At 46.5% G+C, this 13,445-nt stretch overlaps 1 protein-coding gene across 1 annotated transcript in view; it reads left to right on the top strand.

The window, feature by feature from the left end:
• Positions 1–11,260, top strand: part of AURKA (aurora kinase A) — a gene marked incomplete at its 5' end in the record, with an annotated part of 11,690 nt that extends 430 nt beyond the window's left edge. Inside the window, 7 exons of the mRNA XM_018560671.1 lie at positions 1,448–1,745; positions 1,847–1,934; positions 4,016–4,207; positions 8,045–8,183; positions 8,280–8,428; positions 10,324–10,498; positions 11,048–11,260. Coding sequence (XP_018416173.1) covers positions 1,448–1,745; positions 1,847–1,934; positions 4,016–4,207; positions 8,045–8,183; positions 8,280–8,428; positions 10,324–10,498; positions 11,048–11,227 — 1,221 coding nt within the window. The remainder of the gene's footprint in view (positions 1–1,447; positions 1,746–1,846; positions 1,935–4,015; positions 4,208–8,044; positions 8,184–8,279; positions 8,429–10,323; positions 10,499–11,047) is intronic.
• Positions 11,261–13,445: the final 2,185 nt, after the last annotated feature.

The raw sequence follows: 13,445 nt of genomic DNA, 5'->3' as shown, positions 1-13,445 counted from the left end.
TGTAGCCCCGGGCCTGGTGGAGTGAGAGGGGAGGGGTGGGGGGGCGGGGCGGGGGGGGGGGGGGGGGGGTCTCGGCTGCCATTGGGATGTGCGGGATCCTTTGTGCGTTCCTTTAAGGGAGGTCGGGCTTCTTCCTGACAAACCTGCACCCAATTTTATCTTTTGCCCCATGTGCTCCAAGATGGACTCTCACAGTTTAGAGTTGGGACCGCACTATAAGAGGTGCCTTGGCACGGCTGTGCAGCTTTCACTTTTTCTGCAGAAGACGTGTATCCAAACCTCTGTTTGTAACGTTAGTGGTGGGACACTGAATTATTCAGGGCCCATTCATACTATCGTGTCTGCTAATACGCTGTGTTTTAGGGGACCGACTACTGTTGTGGCAGCTCCAGCAGTGTGCATTGTATGTTGTATCGCCCAGTGTTGGGAGCTGTCACTGTTTATATTTTTTAACTTAGTAGTGTACAATGTGCACAGTACCTTTAGCTCCCCACATGGCAGCACTGCCATCCACTGACCTTTGCTGGCATAAAGTGTGTCCCCATCCATGCTCTCCATTACTTCACTAGAGTCCCTCCCATCCTCTGGAACTCTTTAACCCCAACCTATCCCACTATTTACCAATCTGACTGCCTTTAGGCAATCCCTAAAGACTCGTCTCTTCAGGGAAGCCTTCTCAAGCAATTCCTCCCCAAACAGCTTTAGATTGTAAGCTCTTACGGGCAGGGCCCTCCTTACCATCTTGTCTTGAACTGTATTGTGATTGTAATGTCTTCCTTGTATTGTAAAGCGCTGTGCAAACTGTAGGCTCTATATGAATCCCGTATAATTTCCTTTGGCTTCCGGCAGCTTTAAGGTGCCCTTACACCTGCCGATTTATCGTGCGGTAATTGCGGGTGATCGTACGATAATCGGCAGGTGTATGGGCAGCGTGCGACCGCTTCTACTGTAAGGTTGCACCACTTGCGTCTTCAGAGCACGCTGGAAAATCTGCCGAAATCGTATGTTTTTGGGCGAGTTGGTGGTGTGCTCGGAAAACGAATGCCGCACAGGCCATGTGCGCAAGCGCGCACTGCCTGCTAAGCACTGCAATCACCGGGCCGAGGATCACAGATATCAAAGGATATATATTGAGGGGAATTTATCAAAACTAAAGCAGACAGAAACTGGAGCAGTTACTCATGGCAACCAATCTGTATCCACTTTTCTTTTGCAAGCCTTAACTGAACAAACTGAAGAGAAGCTGGTTGGTTGGTTGCCATAGGCAACAGCTCGTTCTACTGCTCCAGCTTTGATTGTCTGTTAGTCTATCTGATGTGTCCCTGCTTTCTCAATTTTTCTCTTTTCTTTGTATTGATGTGGGGAGAGGACATTTTTTTTAAAATATCCTTTGCCTGCTGCCACTTAATGTTCCGCTTGGTTGTTGATGGCAATATTGTCTCTTTAGAACTTGCCTTCTCTGTCTGATGGCCCCAAACGGATCCCGGTGACACAACAGCAGCAGCAGAAACAGATGACCCAGGTGAAGCAGCCTGCTACCGCCCTTGCTGCAAAGAGAGTGCCTTGTTCCTCTAATGTTCCGCAGAGAGTGCTATCTCAGAAACCACTTGTAAACAATCAAAAGCAAGTAAGCCCCCAGACAACCAATCAGGCTCCACTTAAGCCTGTGCAGCAAGTGCAGACTGCATCCCGCACACAGCCAGCGAATGAAAACAGAGACCCGGCTTTATCAAATAGTTCTACAGGTGAGTGTCTGTTGGGACTAAACTAAATCTAGTCCTGTGTAGTGTTATGCACAGGGAGATCTATGGAAGCTTGCTCAAGTAACCTTCCTTTTGTTTTTCAGCTGCCCCCCCTGCAGAAAGGAAAGTTGTTGTCGATTCAAGCCTATCAGTATCCTCCACTACTACTATGTCTAATGTTCCATGTAAGAAGTGAGTGTGTTTTTGTTTTTTTTCAATTTACTATTGGTTGAAAGGGGTTATTGAAGAGCACATGTACTGTAGAAGCTGTGCTCAAAATGCAAGCAGAGGGTAAAGGACTAGTTCCTACTATTGACTGGGGGCATCCTTCAGCTGACCCTTTCTCACCACTGGGCTGTGCTCATTTCAGAGCTTCCCTCAATGATGACTGGTGGGGTTTTAAAGAACTCCAGGCATGTATTAACTAGGGATGCACCGATACTAGTATCGATATTGGTGCCGATAAGTGTATTTGAGCGAGTACTCGTACTTGGCCAAATGCTCCGATGCCTAGCCCGATAATTCCTGTATCAGGAAGCCGGGCAGTGCATCATTACACGCTGCCCGGTTTCCTGATTGGCAGGGAAGCGGCTCCATGCTCGTCACTTGTGATGAGAGAGCATGAAGCTGGCCAATCGGAAAGCATCTTTACACGGCGTCCGGCTTCCATGATTGGCCAGCAAGACGTCTCCGGCTGGGTATCGGAGGAAGGCTGCTCCTGGCTGGAGAGACCCCGGGGGTGACAGGCTGGACATGCCGAAGGTGAGGGGACAGACTTTCTTAATAGAGAAGCTGGGTGGCACATTTTTACATGCCACCTGGCTTCCTGCAAGGGACTTTCGGTAATTGGTATCGGCGAATACCGAAAAATTATCGCTACTCTTACTCGGTACCAAAATAGCGGTATCGGTGCATCCCTATATTAACCTGTTAAGTGGGGCTACCCCCACAGTGCAAAGGTTGAGTGCTAGCTTGTGCCTAGGTTAAAAAAAAAAGTTGTACTTGCTCAAAGCTGACTTCTTATAAGACCGGTCCTTATCTCTCCTCCTCCACAGAGGTATAAGGTCCTGTAAATCATCACGTTTATACACTGAGGATGCTGAGGAAGGTTCTAATGCTGCGGTGGAGGATACAGGCTGCAGGGAGCATTGACAGCTGGCTGGTTTTGGAGCTTTGTGTGTGTGGTTTTTGTCACTAGAAAAATGAGCAATTAATGCTTGTGGTCAAAAAACAAGTGGAGCGTAAAAGTACTAGTTCCTACTATTGACTGGGGGCATCCTTCAGCTGATCTTTCCTCACCACTGACTTGCCCTGCCTTGGTTTGCTCTCATTTCAGTTCTGCCCACAATGTTGACTGGTGGGGTTTTTAAATGAAGTGATACCTTGTGTCTAGGTTAAGTTATACTCGCTCAGCCGGTTTATTAGACAATGTGAAGACATGCTTATTAGTGTATGGGTTGCGTTATTGTGGGGTTATGTTTAAGTAGGTTATACTGTGTAACCTTTTTATCAAGACTGTCTGCACTCACCCCTTGTTAGATCTTGTACTCCCAAGGAGCTCTGGACAATGATTTTCTCCTGCGTCTGTCCAGACTCCTGCTATGGCGGCCTGGGGCTCTTTAGCAGCTAGACCCTTGCTGGGTTGTGCAGTCAATGTCTGGGGAGGGCAGGGTGTATGTGATGCGATTACAATCTTATCGAATACCTGTTTATATAAGGTTGCACAGTCGCTCAAATCAATTTTTCACTCTACACTTTTCGGCTAGTGACTGGGTGTGCTAGGAGCTATTGATCATCGGGTTGTAGCATCTCCTCCGCAAAGAAAACCAGAGGCGGACAAACTTGTCTTGAGTATGTCACAGACCAGTACTAGTCTCTCCTCTGCGGTGGTCTAAGGTCCTGTAAATTGCGTCTATAAAGACGTGAGGATGCTGAGGCATATTCCACTAATGAAGCGGATAACCTTGCACAGCAGGTTTGCCTGTACAGCTTCCCCTCCAGCAGAACTATAAGCAGCACAGTACTGGTTTCACCAAATAACGCTATCTGAGAAAAGCAGTCAGGTAGCAGTACCTGAAGTTATGGACTTTTTTTTTGCAAAAGGTAGATTGTTTAGTATGATGTGTAGGCACAATTAACATTTTCTAGATTTTCCCTATAAAATGGCAAACCTTCACTTTTTTGTGTCCTTTGTCTAATGCTTTGAGAACCTTGCGTCCTAGTTCAGGGTATCTGGTCACATGCTCTCTAATTTGTTGTTTTTGTCCCCGCAGGAAGCAGTGGTCTCTGGAGGACTTTGAGATAGGCCGTCCTTTAGGTAAAGGAAAGTTTGGCAATGTGTACCTGGCCCGGGAGAAGCAAAGTAAATTCATCTTGGCACTGAAGGTTCTCTTTAAAACTCAGCTGGAAAAAGCCAACGTTGAGCATCAGCTGCGCCGGGAGGTGGAGATTCAGTCACACTTGAGGTTGGTTCTTTTTCATCAAGGATTTATCAGCTGTCTTATACATAGGAGGATCTGTGTAAAGCTCGGCAGTAGCAGCCATGACAATCGCCAAAAGTGTGTTGGCTATAGAAGAATGGGTGTGTTTTGGCTATAGAAGACTGGGTGCGTGTTGGCTATAGAAGACTGGGTGTGTGTTGGCTATAGAAGACTGGGTGCGTGTTGGCTATAGAAGACTGGGTGCGTGTTGGCTATAGAAGACTGGGTGCGTGTTGGCTATAGAATGGATGGAACAGACTCCTTTCTCTTGGCGTTGAACACTTTACTTTTCCCAGGTTGGAATTGCGCAGATAGGCAGTGTATAGGGCTGCTGGAGCTGCTCTAACCTTATTGTGCTCGCCAGTCATATAGCCTACAACAACATAGACTTAGTCTAGTGCCTAAAGAATTTCAGCTTGGTTGTGACTGGAGCAGAAAGATGGCAGAAACCTGGATGGCATATCCTTGATCGCGGTGGTCACCGGGCCAAGACTTTGTAGATGCATCCTTGGTCAGTGTTCACTGGGTAAAGACTTTGTGGATACAGGAAGGTTTATTTGGTATAGCTATCACCTTATTGTACCTTCCAGTCATGCAGTCTTATAACACCATGATTTAGGTTAGTTGCTGAAGAATTTCAGCCAGTCACCAAGACGGAGTAAGATGGCATAAATGTGAGGAGGGATGTCCTTGGTTAGTGTTCACCGAGGTGAGGACTATATACAGTGAGATCTGCCCTCTTTGCCATAAGCAAGAATTCTGGGAGGAATATGCGCAGAATACTAATGAAGTCTGTCTTCATAATGAAGGGGAGACTATGGTTAATAGTTTTCGGACTGTACAGTGTGGAGCTAGACGAGAAGGCTTTCTCTTGTGTAGTGTAGTTTAACCCCTTCGTGACTGACGACGTACAGTGTACGTCGCCAGCATCGGGGCTGTTTAAACAGACTCCCGGCGACTTTTGCCGCCGGGACTGTTTAAACTTGCAGAGCCGACTGTCGGCTTTACAACAGAAGCGATCCTGGCGACTTACCTGTCGCCAGATCGCTTCTGCGTCCCGAAGAAGGGGCCGCCCCCCCGCCGGACACCCCTGCCGTGCTTCCCGGGCTCCGTTGCCCCTCCTACGGGCCCGGGACCGGCGATCTTTGTGTCCGCGGGGAGCTGGGGAGGAGGTCGACGAACTTCCGTTCATCGATCCCCTCCCCGTTCTATGGGACCGGGAGCGATGCAGATTGCATCACTTCCGGTCCCTGGGCTGTCAGTTCTGGGCTCCTGCAGCCCAGCTATAAGCTATTGAAGTGCGATCTGCACTTCAATAGCTTATTTCCAGTGTAAAGGTGACACTGAGGGTCTTTTGGACCCCCAGCATCACCTTAAAGAGGACCTGTCACCACCATCTGCTATTACATGGGGGGGCTTGCAAGCCCCCCCATGTGATAGCAGTCAAAGTAAAGTAAAAAAAAAAAAAAAAAAAGTTTTTAAAATTAAAATGAAATAAAATAAATCTAATAATAATAAAAAAAAATTTAAAAGTCCCCCGCCCCCGCGAGCACGCGCGTCGCCACGTAAACACGCGTCGGGTGCGCCTACGCATGAAAACGACGAACGCGCTACACATGTTGGGTATCGCCGCGCACGCCGGAGTGAGAGCAGTAATCCTAGGGCCAGTATTGGGGTATTTCTAAATGACCTGTGGGGGCTTTTAAAGTGTCTTTTATTGACTTTTTGGGGTACTGCAGTTTTTCGCCGTTTCACGGTCGCACGCAATCTGTAAACTGGGCATGTTGGGTATCGTTTTACTCGTTGTAACCTCATCTTTTATATTTCATTTAAAAAAATGGGTAATTTGTTGTGTTTTGGGGCATTTAATTAAATTTGTCACTAAATTTTGGGGTTTAATAAGGAGTTGCGCTAATATTGCGCAACATAAAAATTTTCAACTACCACCATTTTATTCTATAGGGTCTTGGCATTCAGAAAATATATAATGTTGGGGGGTTTTACGTCATTTTCAGGCCTAAAATGTGGAATATAACATGGGTGCAAAAATTGAAAAAAGGGCCTCAGTCATGAAGGGGTTAACGGCTGTTTTTGAGGTTGTGGTCAGCCTGTGGACTGATTGGTGGTCACAAAGCGGCTTGCTTGTACGGAAGCAGCATGCTCCTGGAGGTCTGCGAAAAGCGGTCAGTCCTGCGTGCCCTTTAAAATTTGTTTAAAGGATCATGAAAGCTTGGCGGTCAGAGTGCTATCAAGATTTGGATAGCAACACAGTTTGTGGCTGGTGTGACTTTGTATCATCACCTTCCTCCTTTTTAACCCTCAGGGGTGTGGAATTCCTATCACCGGATGTCTGTGACATGCAGTTCTGGGCACCGGGCAGTTTTTATTCTTTTTATTTTCTACATTTAGCCCTACTTTGGCATTCAGGGAAGCCATTTTGTGCAAGTGATTACGGGAAAGCAGCTTGCTTGTCTAATACCCCCACCCAGGTCAGCTGCTTCTCTCCCTGCTGTGGTTTTAAGGGTCCCCTGCTCATCTGGGGCCACGGCAAACCTAGTTCAGGATGGGGAGCAGAGAAAGTCCTTTCTCCGGTCTTCTCCATGTAAACACTGAAGAGCTGTACTCTGCCTTCCTGTCTCAGCTGTCAGAGGAGATAGTGCTGAAACTCTTGTATTGGAAGTGACAGGTTCAGTAAAGAGAACCTGTCACTTAACACTCACGCAGGGGCTTGTTAACTTTACTGATATCACACAGGGGCTTAGTGGGTGGGGGAATAAAGGTGAAAGCTAAACCAAAAATCAAGTAAATTAAAACTCTCCCTGCCATGTGCATTTGAATAAACGCACGCATGGGGCATTGAGTTCTGCCCCATTCTCTGTAAGCCATATTGTGGTAGCCAGACAGCAGCGCTGTAACATACAATGTGCATTAAAGGGTTAGCTTTCTTTCCCATTAACTTGGTAAAATTGAATTATCTGCTCAAATCGGCAACTTGTGTAACTGAAGTCTGAAACAGCAGTGCATTATGTCGTTTAACTTGTCCTAGATCCCTCTGTATGAGTTCTTTCAACCCAAGCACATGAATGCGACGCGTGCTCGTGTGCCATGAGTCTTGCATGCTCTTGGGGTTTAGTTATAATTCAGCTTTGTATATTTAATGCTGCTTAACTTCTAGGACTTGGTAACAGTCTGCATATAGCTGACCACCGTAGGTTAAAGGAGAACTATGGGGGTCAGTATTTTTCCCCATAGTTTTCCTAAGAGTAACGGGAGGACACAAACTAGCGTCCTCCCGTTCCCCTAAGCTCAGTATACCGTGAGCTACAGCTCGCGGTATACTGGGACGCTGGAGCGGATCCCGACATCGATGTCAAGATCCGCCCAGCTGAGTGAGTGACAGCTGGCTCTGCCTATCTAGAGGCAGAGCCAGTTGTACCCGCCCCTCCCCCATCTGTTCCGCCAGTCAGCACTGGTGGGGAGGGGGGAATCCAGCCCCTCCCCTGTCACGGCTCTCTGCTCACGGATCAAGAGGTTAGCGAACACCGTTATATGTTCGCTCCCCTCCCGATCTACTGAGCCGACCTGTGACAGTCTCATTGTCACAGGTCGGCTAGAACTATGAGGTGAGTGAGAAGCACCCCCACTCATAGTTCTCTAAGAAGTTTCTTTTGAAATCTGGCAAGCATCATGTTCCCTATGTTGGTAATAAAGGCAGATTTGTTTACAGGGAAATCAACCGAAAAGGGATGGTAAACTACATGTTAGAGGTGGGGACTGTGACATTACATGTTCTCCTGTGATATGGTTCTTTTTGTCCTCTAGGCACCCCAACATTCTACGGCTATATGGCTATTTTCATGATGCCACTAGAGTCTACCTTATCTTGGACTATGCTCCCCGGGGGGAGCTCTTCCGGGAGCTGCAACGGTGTACGCGGTTCGATGATCAGCGAACTGCTACTGTAAGTGGACTGATCCAGATCCGATAACTACATAAGGTGGGATTCTGTTTCTTGCTGCCGGCACTGATTTTGGCTTTTTTTTTTTTCCCCCTGCAGTACATAACAGAACTGGCTGATGCTCTACTGTATTGCCATACCAAGAAGGTGATTCATCGGGACATCAAGCCTGAAAATCTGCTCCTTGGTGCCAACGGGGAACTTAAAATAGCAGATTTTGGCTGGTCTGTGCATGCCCCGTCATCTCGGTGAGTCCCACATGGTTATTTTAGGAGCTGTTGGCCTTTCCTAATAAAGTGACTGTTGCCTAAAATTGATGATTGCATTAGTTGATGCCCTCTTATTCTTCAAGACTTGCACTAGAATATCCAGTTGTGTTGGTCTTTGCCATGGTTCAGTTGCTGCACCATTAAGAGAACTATGGGGTAACCTTTATATCCCATAGTTCTCAAGGGTCACAGGAGGACATATACTAACATCATCCCGTGACCCAAAGCTCAGTATGTAGCGTGCTATTGCTCGCTCTATACTGAGCGATGCAGCCGGGATGGATCCAGACAATGCTGTCTGGATCCACCCAGCTGCATGAGTGACAGTGGGCTCTGCCTATCTAGAGGCCAGCTGTACCCTTCCCATCCGTTTCTCCAGTCAGCGCTGGAGGATCAGAGCGGGGATGGGGGAATCCCTGTGGGGAGCAGTGACTGACAGTCGCCACTCTCTGCATGGAGATGATCAGAAAGTGAGCGAGCGATGGTATAGATTCGCTCACGTCCCGGTCTATAGAGCTGACCTGTGACTGTTTCATTGTCACAGGTTGGCTTGACCTGTGAGGTTGAGTGAAAATCGCTCGGCTCATAGTTCTCTTTAAGCCAAATGATCTAGTTGGTCTACACCAGGGGTAGCCAAACTGCAGCCCTCCAGCTGTGGGGAAACTACAAATACTATCATGAATCTGCCTCGGTAGGCCATGCCTGTGGCTGTCAAGAGACTTGCAATACCTAATGGGACTTGTAGTTTTATCACAGCTGGAGGGCCGCAGTTTGGCTACCCCCTGATCTACATTAAGTCGTCTAATGTGGTAAACCTCCCAATTTGAGTTTGATGGAAGAACCCGCTGTTAAAATCTCTGTTTATTTATCATCCGTACTCGCTGGGGAGATACAACATCTTTTCTGGTAAGCGCTAGAAAAGATCTTGGTGGGAAATCCTGACCTTTTTATGGTTGTCTGCAACCGAAATAAAGGTAATTTCCAATGCAGGAATACGTTCTGTTGACAATGAATTAAAAAATTTCCCTTTACTTCACTTCCGGTGGCATCTCTGTGGCAATGAGAAAATATCTCTAAATGGGATAGTTGTAACCCTTCCCTACTCCAAACTCTACATAGCCTTTTAAAGTATTGACACATTGTGTGCCAATCCTTGTTAAAGGAGAACTATGGGGTTAAGGCTTTTCCCCATAGTTCTCCTTAGGGTAACGGGAGGACACAAACTAGCGTCCTCCCATCACCCTAAGCTCAGTATACAGCTCGCAGTATACTGAGAAGCTGAAGCGGATCCCTGCGATTTGTCTGGATCCGCCCAGCTGCGTAAATGACAGCTGGCTCTGCCTATCTAGAGGCAGAGCCAGCTGTACCTGCCCCCTCACCTGTCCGTTCCGCCAGTCAGCGCTAGGGGAGGGGGGAATCCAGCCCCTCCGCAGGCACGTGACAGGATCGTGAAGGATCGTGAAGTGAGCGAACGCCGGTATGTGTTCGCTCACCTCCCGATCTACTGAGCCGACCTGTGACAGTCTCATTGTCACAGGTCGGCTAGAACTATAAGGTGAGTGAAAAGCACCCGCCTCATAGTTCTCCTTTAAATCCCCAAGGGTACTAGGTGCATGCAGGTCCTGCTGATTTGTGGTCGTGTGGAATAAGAGCACATCAGTCTGTGCCTCACCTCAAATCCAAAACAACATATGACTCAATTAAAATGCATGCAGAGGCACAAACTACTAAAGCACAGCAGGGATGATACAACAAGTGTGCAGCTTATTTTACAAACCTATTAACGGGGTAAACATCCTATTTGTGTTGTAGCAGCTGAACTGGAGTTGACATCTGATATGTGGTAACGTTCTTATTTTTCCTTCACTTCTCAGGAGGACCACGTTGTGTGGCACACTGGACTATTTACCCCCAGAGATGATTGAGGGACGAATGCATGATGAGAAGGTGGACCTGTGGAGCCTTGGTGTTCTGTGCTATGAATTTCTTGTGGGGATACCTCCATTTGAGACAAAAACCCACCAGGAAACCTATCGAAGGATCTCTAAGGTAGAGGTCTTGGTGCTGAGCCTGTATGGTTGATTTGAATGTTTTAACTTGTAATGAATGACTTATCTGTTGCAAAAATTGGGTAGTTGAGGTCTTAGTATTTCTTACATCCCATTCACACAACATGCTAAACTCCTGACTTTCTGCTTGTTTGAAGCAGATTAAGGTATGTTCAGGTTATTGGACACTGGGAAATCAAAGCTGCAGAACTGCTTTGCATAGTGAATGAGATCTGCCAGCACAGTACAGACCAAGTTTATGATGGTGACAGCCCCCTTCCTATAACTATGGGATGACTTCAGTTTTTACATTTCCAGAAAACAAGTAAAAATGTAAAATGGCACACATGTGAATAGGAACATGTAAGAAGGCGTTATCCCAATTTGGCTACACAACTGAATACACTTAAGCCCAGTAATGGATTGCTACTATATGCTTGTTGTGTAGCTCCCACTATAGGGCGATGTGTTCAATCTGTGGACTATGACTGTAGGGAGAAGTCAGGAAGTGCTTATGCCCATACTAATATGGCGTCTGTTTGGTTTCCAGGTGGATTTCCACTTTCCCCCATACGTGTCAGAGGGAGCAAGGGATCTCATCTCCAAACTGTTGAAGCATAACCCAGACCAGAGGATGCCACTGAAAGATGTCCTTGAACACCCATGGGTGGTCCAAAACTCTACCAAACGACCAACAAAGGCTGGCAGTAGCACAGCGAAAACCCTATGACAAACAGCCGAGACCTCTGTGTTGCGATACTGCTTCCTGCATTGGCTCTTCTCAAATCTCTCCACAAAACAAGCATCTTATATTCTATGTTCACCTGATGCACTTGGGTCCTCAGCATCTTAACTGGACAAGGAAGCTTTTAATCCAGTTTGTATTGAATTTCCTATTTTGGTTCTCCAGGAAAGTGCAACGCCTTAAGTCTGCTTGCATAGGCATTTATTAGCGGTTTATGGCCCTCTGCTTGTTCTCGTCCATAGGACAGCTGAGCTCTTATCTCACTTGCTGCAGTGAGACACTTCATGACTGTATTGATAACTTTATAGATCTGTTGCATTGCTGTGTTAATAGCATGTCCATTGCAGCAAGCTGAGGGCCATAAATGCATGAACGTTCTATGAAAGTGTATTTAAGTTGTTTGTTTTCAATGGAGGACCGCTTTTCTATCCTGCTGTCCAGAAGACCACACTTGGTTCAGAGCGGGTGATGGATGACTGTCCAGTAGAGCCTAGGAAAGTGCAGAGCTGTAGGCAGGGACTGTTCAGGGTTGGGTGACCAGTGCAATAGCGACACGAATGCCTTGATGTATTTATTTGGCTGCTCGTGCAGTCACTGAACAGCTGCTTGAATCTGTGAATGGGTCATCCGATCTTGCATGTAAATGTTTTACAATATTTCTCTAGTGTTCTGTCTTTTTTAATTGTTTATAAATGTTTCTAAATCTTAAATAAAAGAAAATTAAAAACTTGTTTTACGTATCGCTTATTGATTGACTTGTGGAAGTTGTCACATTTTGGGCAAAATTATCCTTTACACACCAACTGGGTGTATATCAAAACTTGTGTAGTGAGGGCAGCTGCAAGTATAAAAATCTAAGCTTGCATCACGCAGTCACCTTCATACAAAACTGCTTCTGGGCTCTAAGTCGGGGTGCAATGTGACCAGAGTTGTCACCACCCACCCCGCCTTTCCATCCAAGAATGTTGTGCATGTCTCGATTGTCCATTGAGGGACACGGCTCTGAAGAAATCTTATGGGGTTATGCTACTGCCTCTAGGAGAAATGGACATTTGGCAAACCCACTTAAAAAGCCTGCCACCATAATGACCCCTCCCACAGCTACCAATTATTTGGCTTGGTGTCCTCAGGACTTTTAGTATTTCATTGAAGAGACTAAACCTGGTTCGTAATTTCATACTGGATAGAATTAAATCTTGTGACTTTAGCTGACCCTGAAAATTCATACCGGATGTGAAATCCTGCAAGTTTCTTTGGTATTGTTGTGCTGCAGTTCTTGTGGAAGTTGCAGCATTTATTTGTCCATGCTAGCATTATCTGAGGGTTCCTGTATTAAAGGAACAGGGCCATCAAGTCATTAATTTTGGTTATGTTGCCTGCTGGGGAGTTGCTACTCTTAAGTTTGTTGCCTCTTTAATGGGCTGGGGACTTAACAGTGATGTCTTTGAATATCTTCTATTGACTCCACTGATTCTGGATTAGTGTTTGTAACGGATGATTCATGGCAGCTGCTGAGCTAGGTTCCTCATTTACCCTTCTCGCTTCACACGCTTGAAGCTGTGAGTAGTGTTTAGGAAGTGTGTGGTGGTTTCTACTTGTATGTGTTTGCAGATATGTCTGCTTCAAAGCAGAGGAGAGCGTGCCATGACTAAGTAGTCTTTGCTTAATTATTGCATGTAAGGTTGAGAACCTCTGGCAAGGATTGTATAGCTTGTAAGGCCCCTCAGAAGAACATTAATATGGTGGTTTCCATCTTGCAGCCTGATTCTTCACCTTTATTACAAAAGCCAAATCCCTTCCATTCATTGAAGGACACAGCCGAATCTTAACCATATGGGTTTTATATTGCAACCTGCAGGAGTAGAACATGAGGCAAGGAAGCAGCCCAGGGGCGTTCCCTGCTGGTGGTACAACACTCAGACTAACCCAGTTTTTTGCCTAGCGCTCAGGAGTTGGGACCTAGGGAATTTCTTGTCCCTTTCCACAATCTGTGAGCTTGTAAGTCCAGCTCCCAGTAAATGTACATTTGGACACACAGCGGGTGTATAATTTTTAGTTCACCGTGAAAGGTCACTTATCTGCCTAGGCAGTCCCCCCCGCATCCTTTGGCAACGCATTCTATGGTTTTTCTACCTTTTCTATCCGGTGTAACACTTGTCTTGCGCCTCCTTTTGAAAACCAGGTTTGCTGCTGTGGGATCTGA

Source organism: Nanorana parkeri, unplaced genomic scaffold, assembly GCF_000935625.1.
Source record: "Nanorana parkeri isolate BGI_ZX_2015 unplaced genomic scaffold, ASM93562v1 scaffold474, whole genome shotgun sequence".
NCBI classification, from domain to species: domain Eukaryota; kingdom Metazoa; phylum Chordata; class Amphibia; order Anura; family Dicroglossidae; genus Nanorana; species Nanorana parkeri.
Note: the sequence above shows the minus strand (reverse complement) of the source record. Positions and strands in the feature narration are given on the sequence as shown.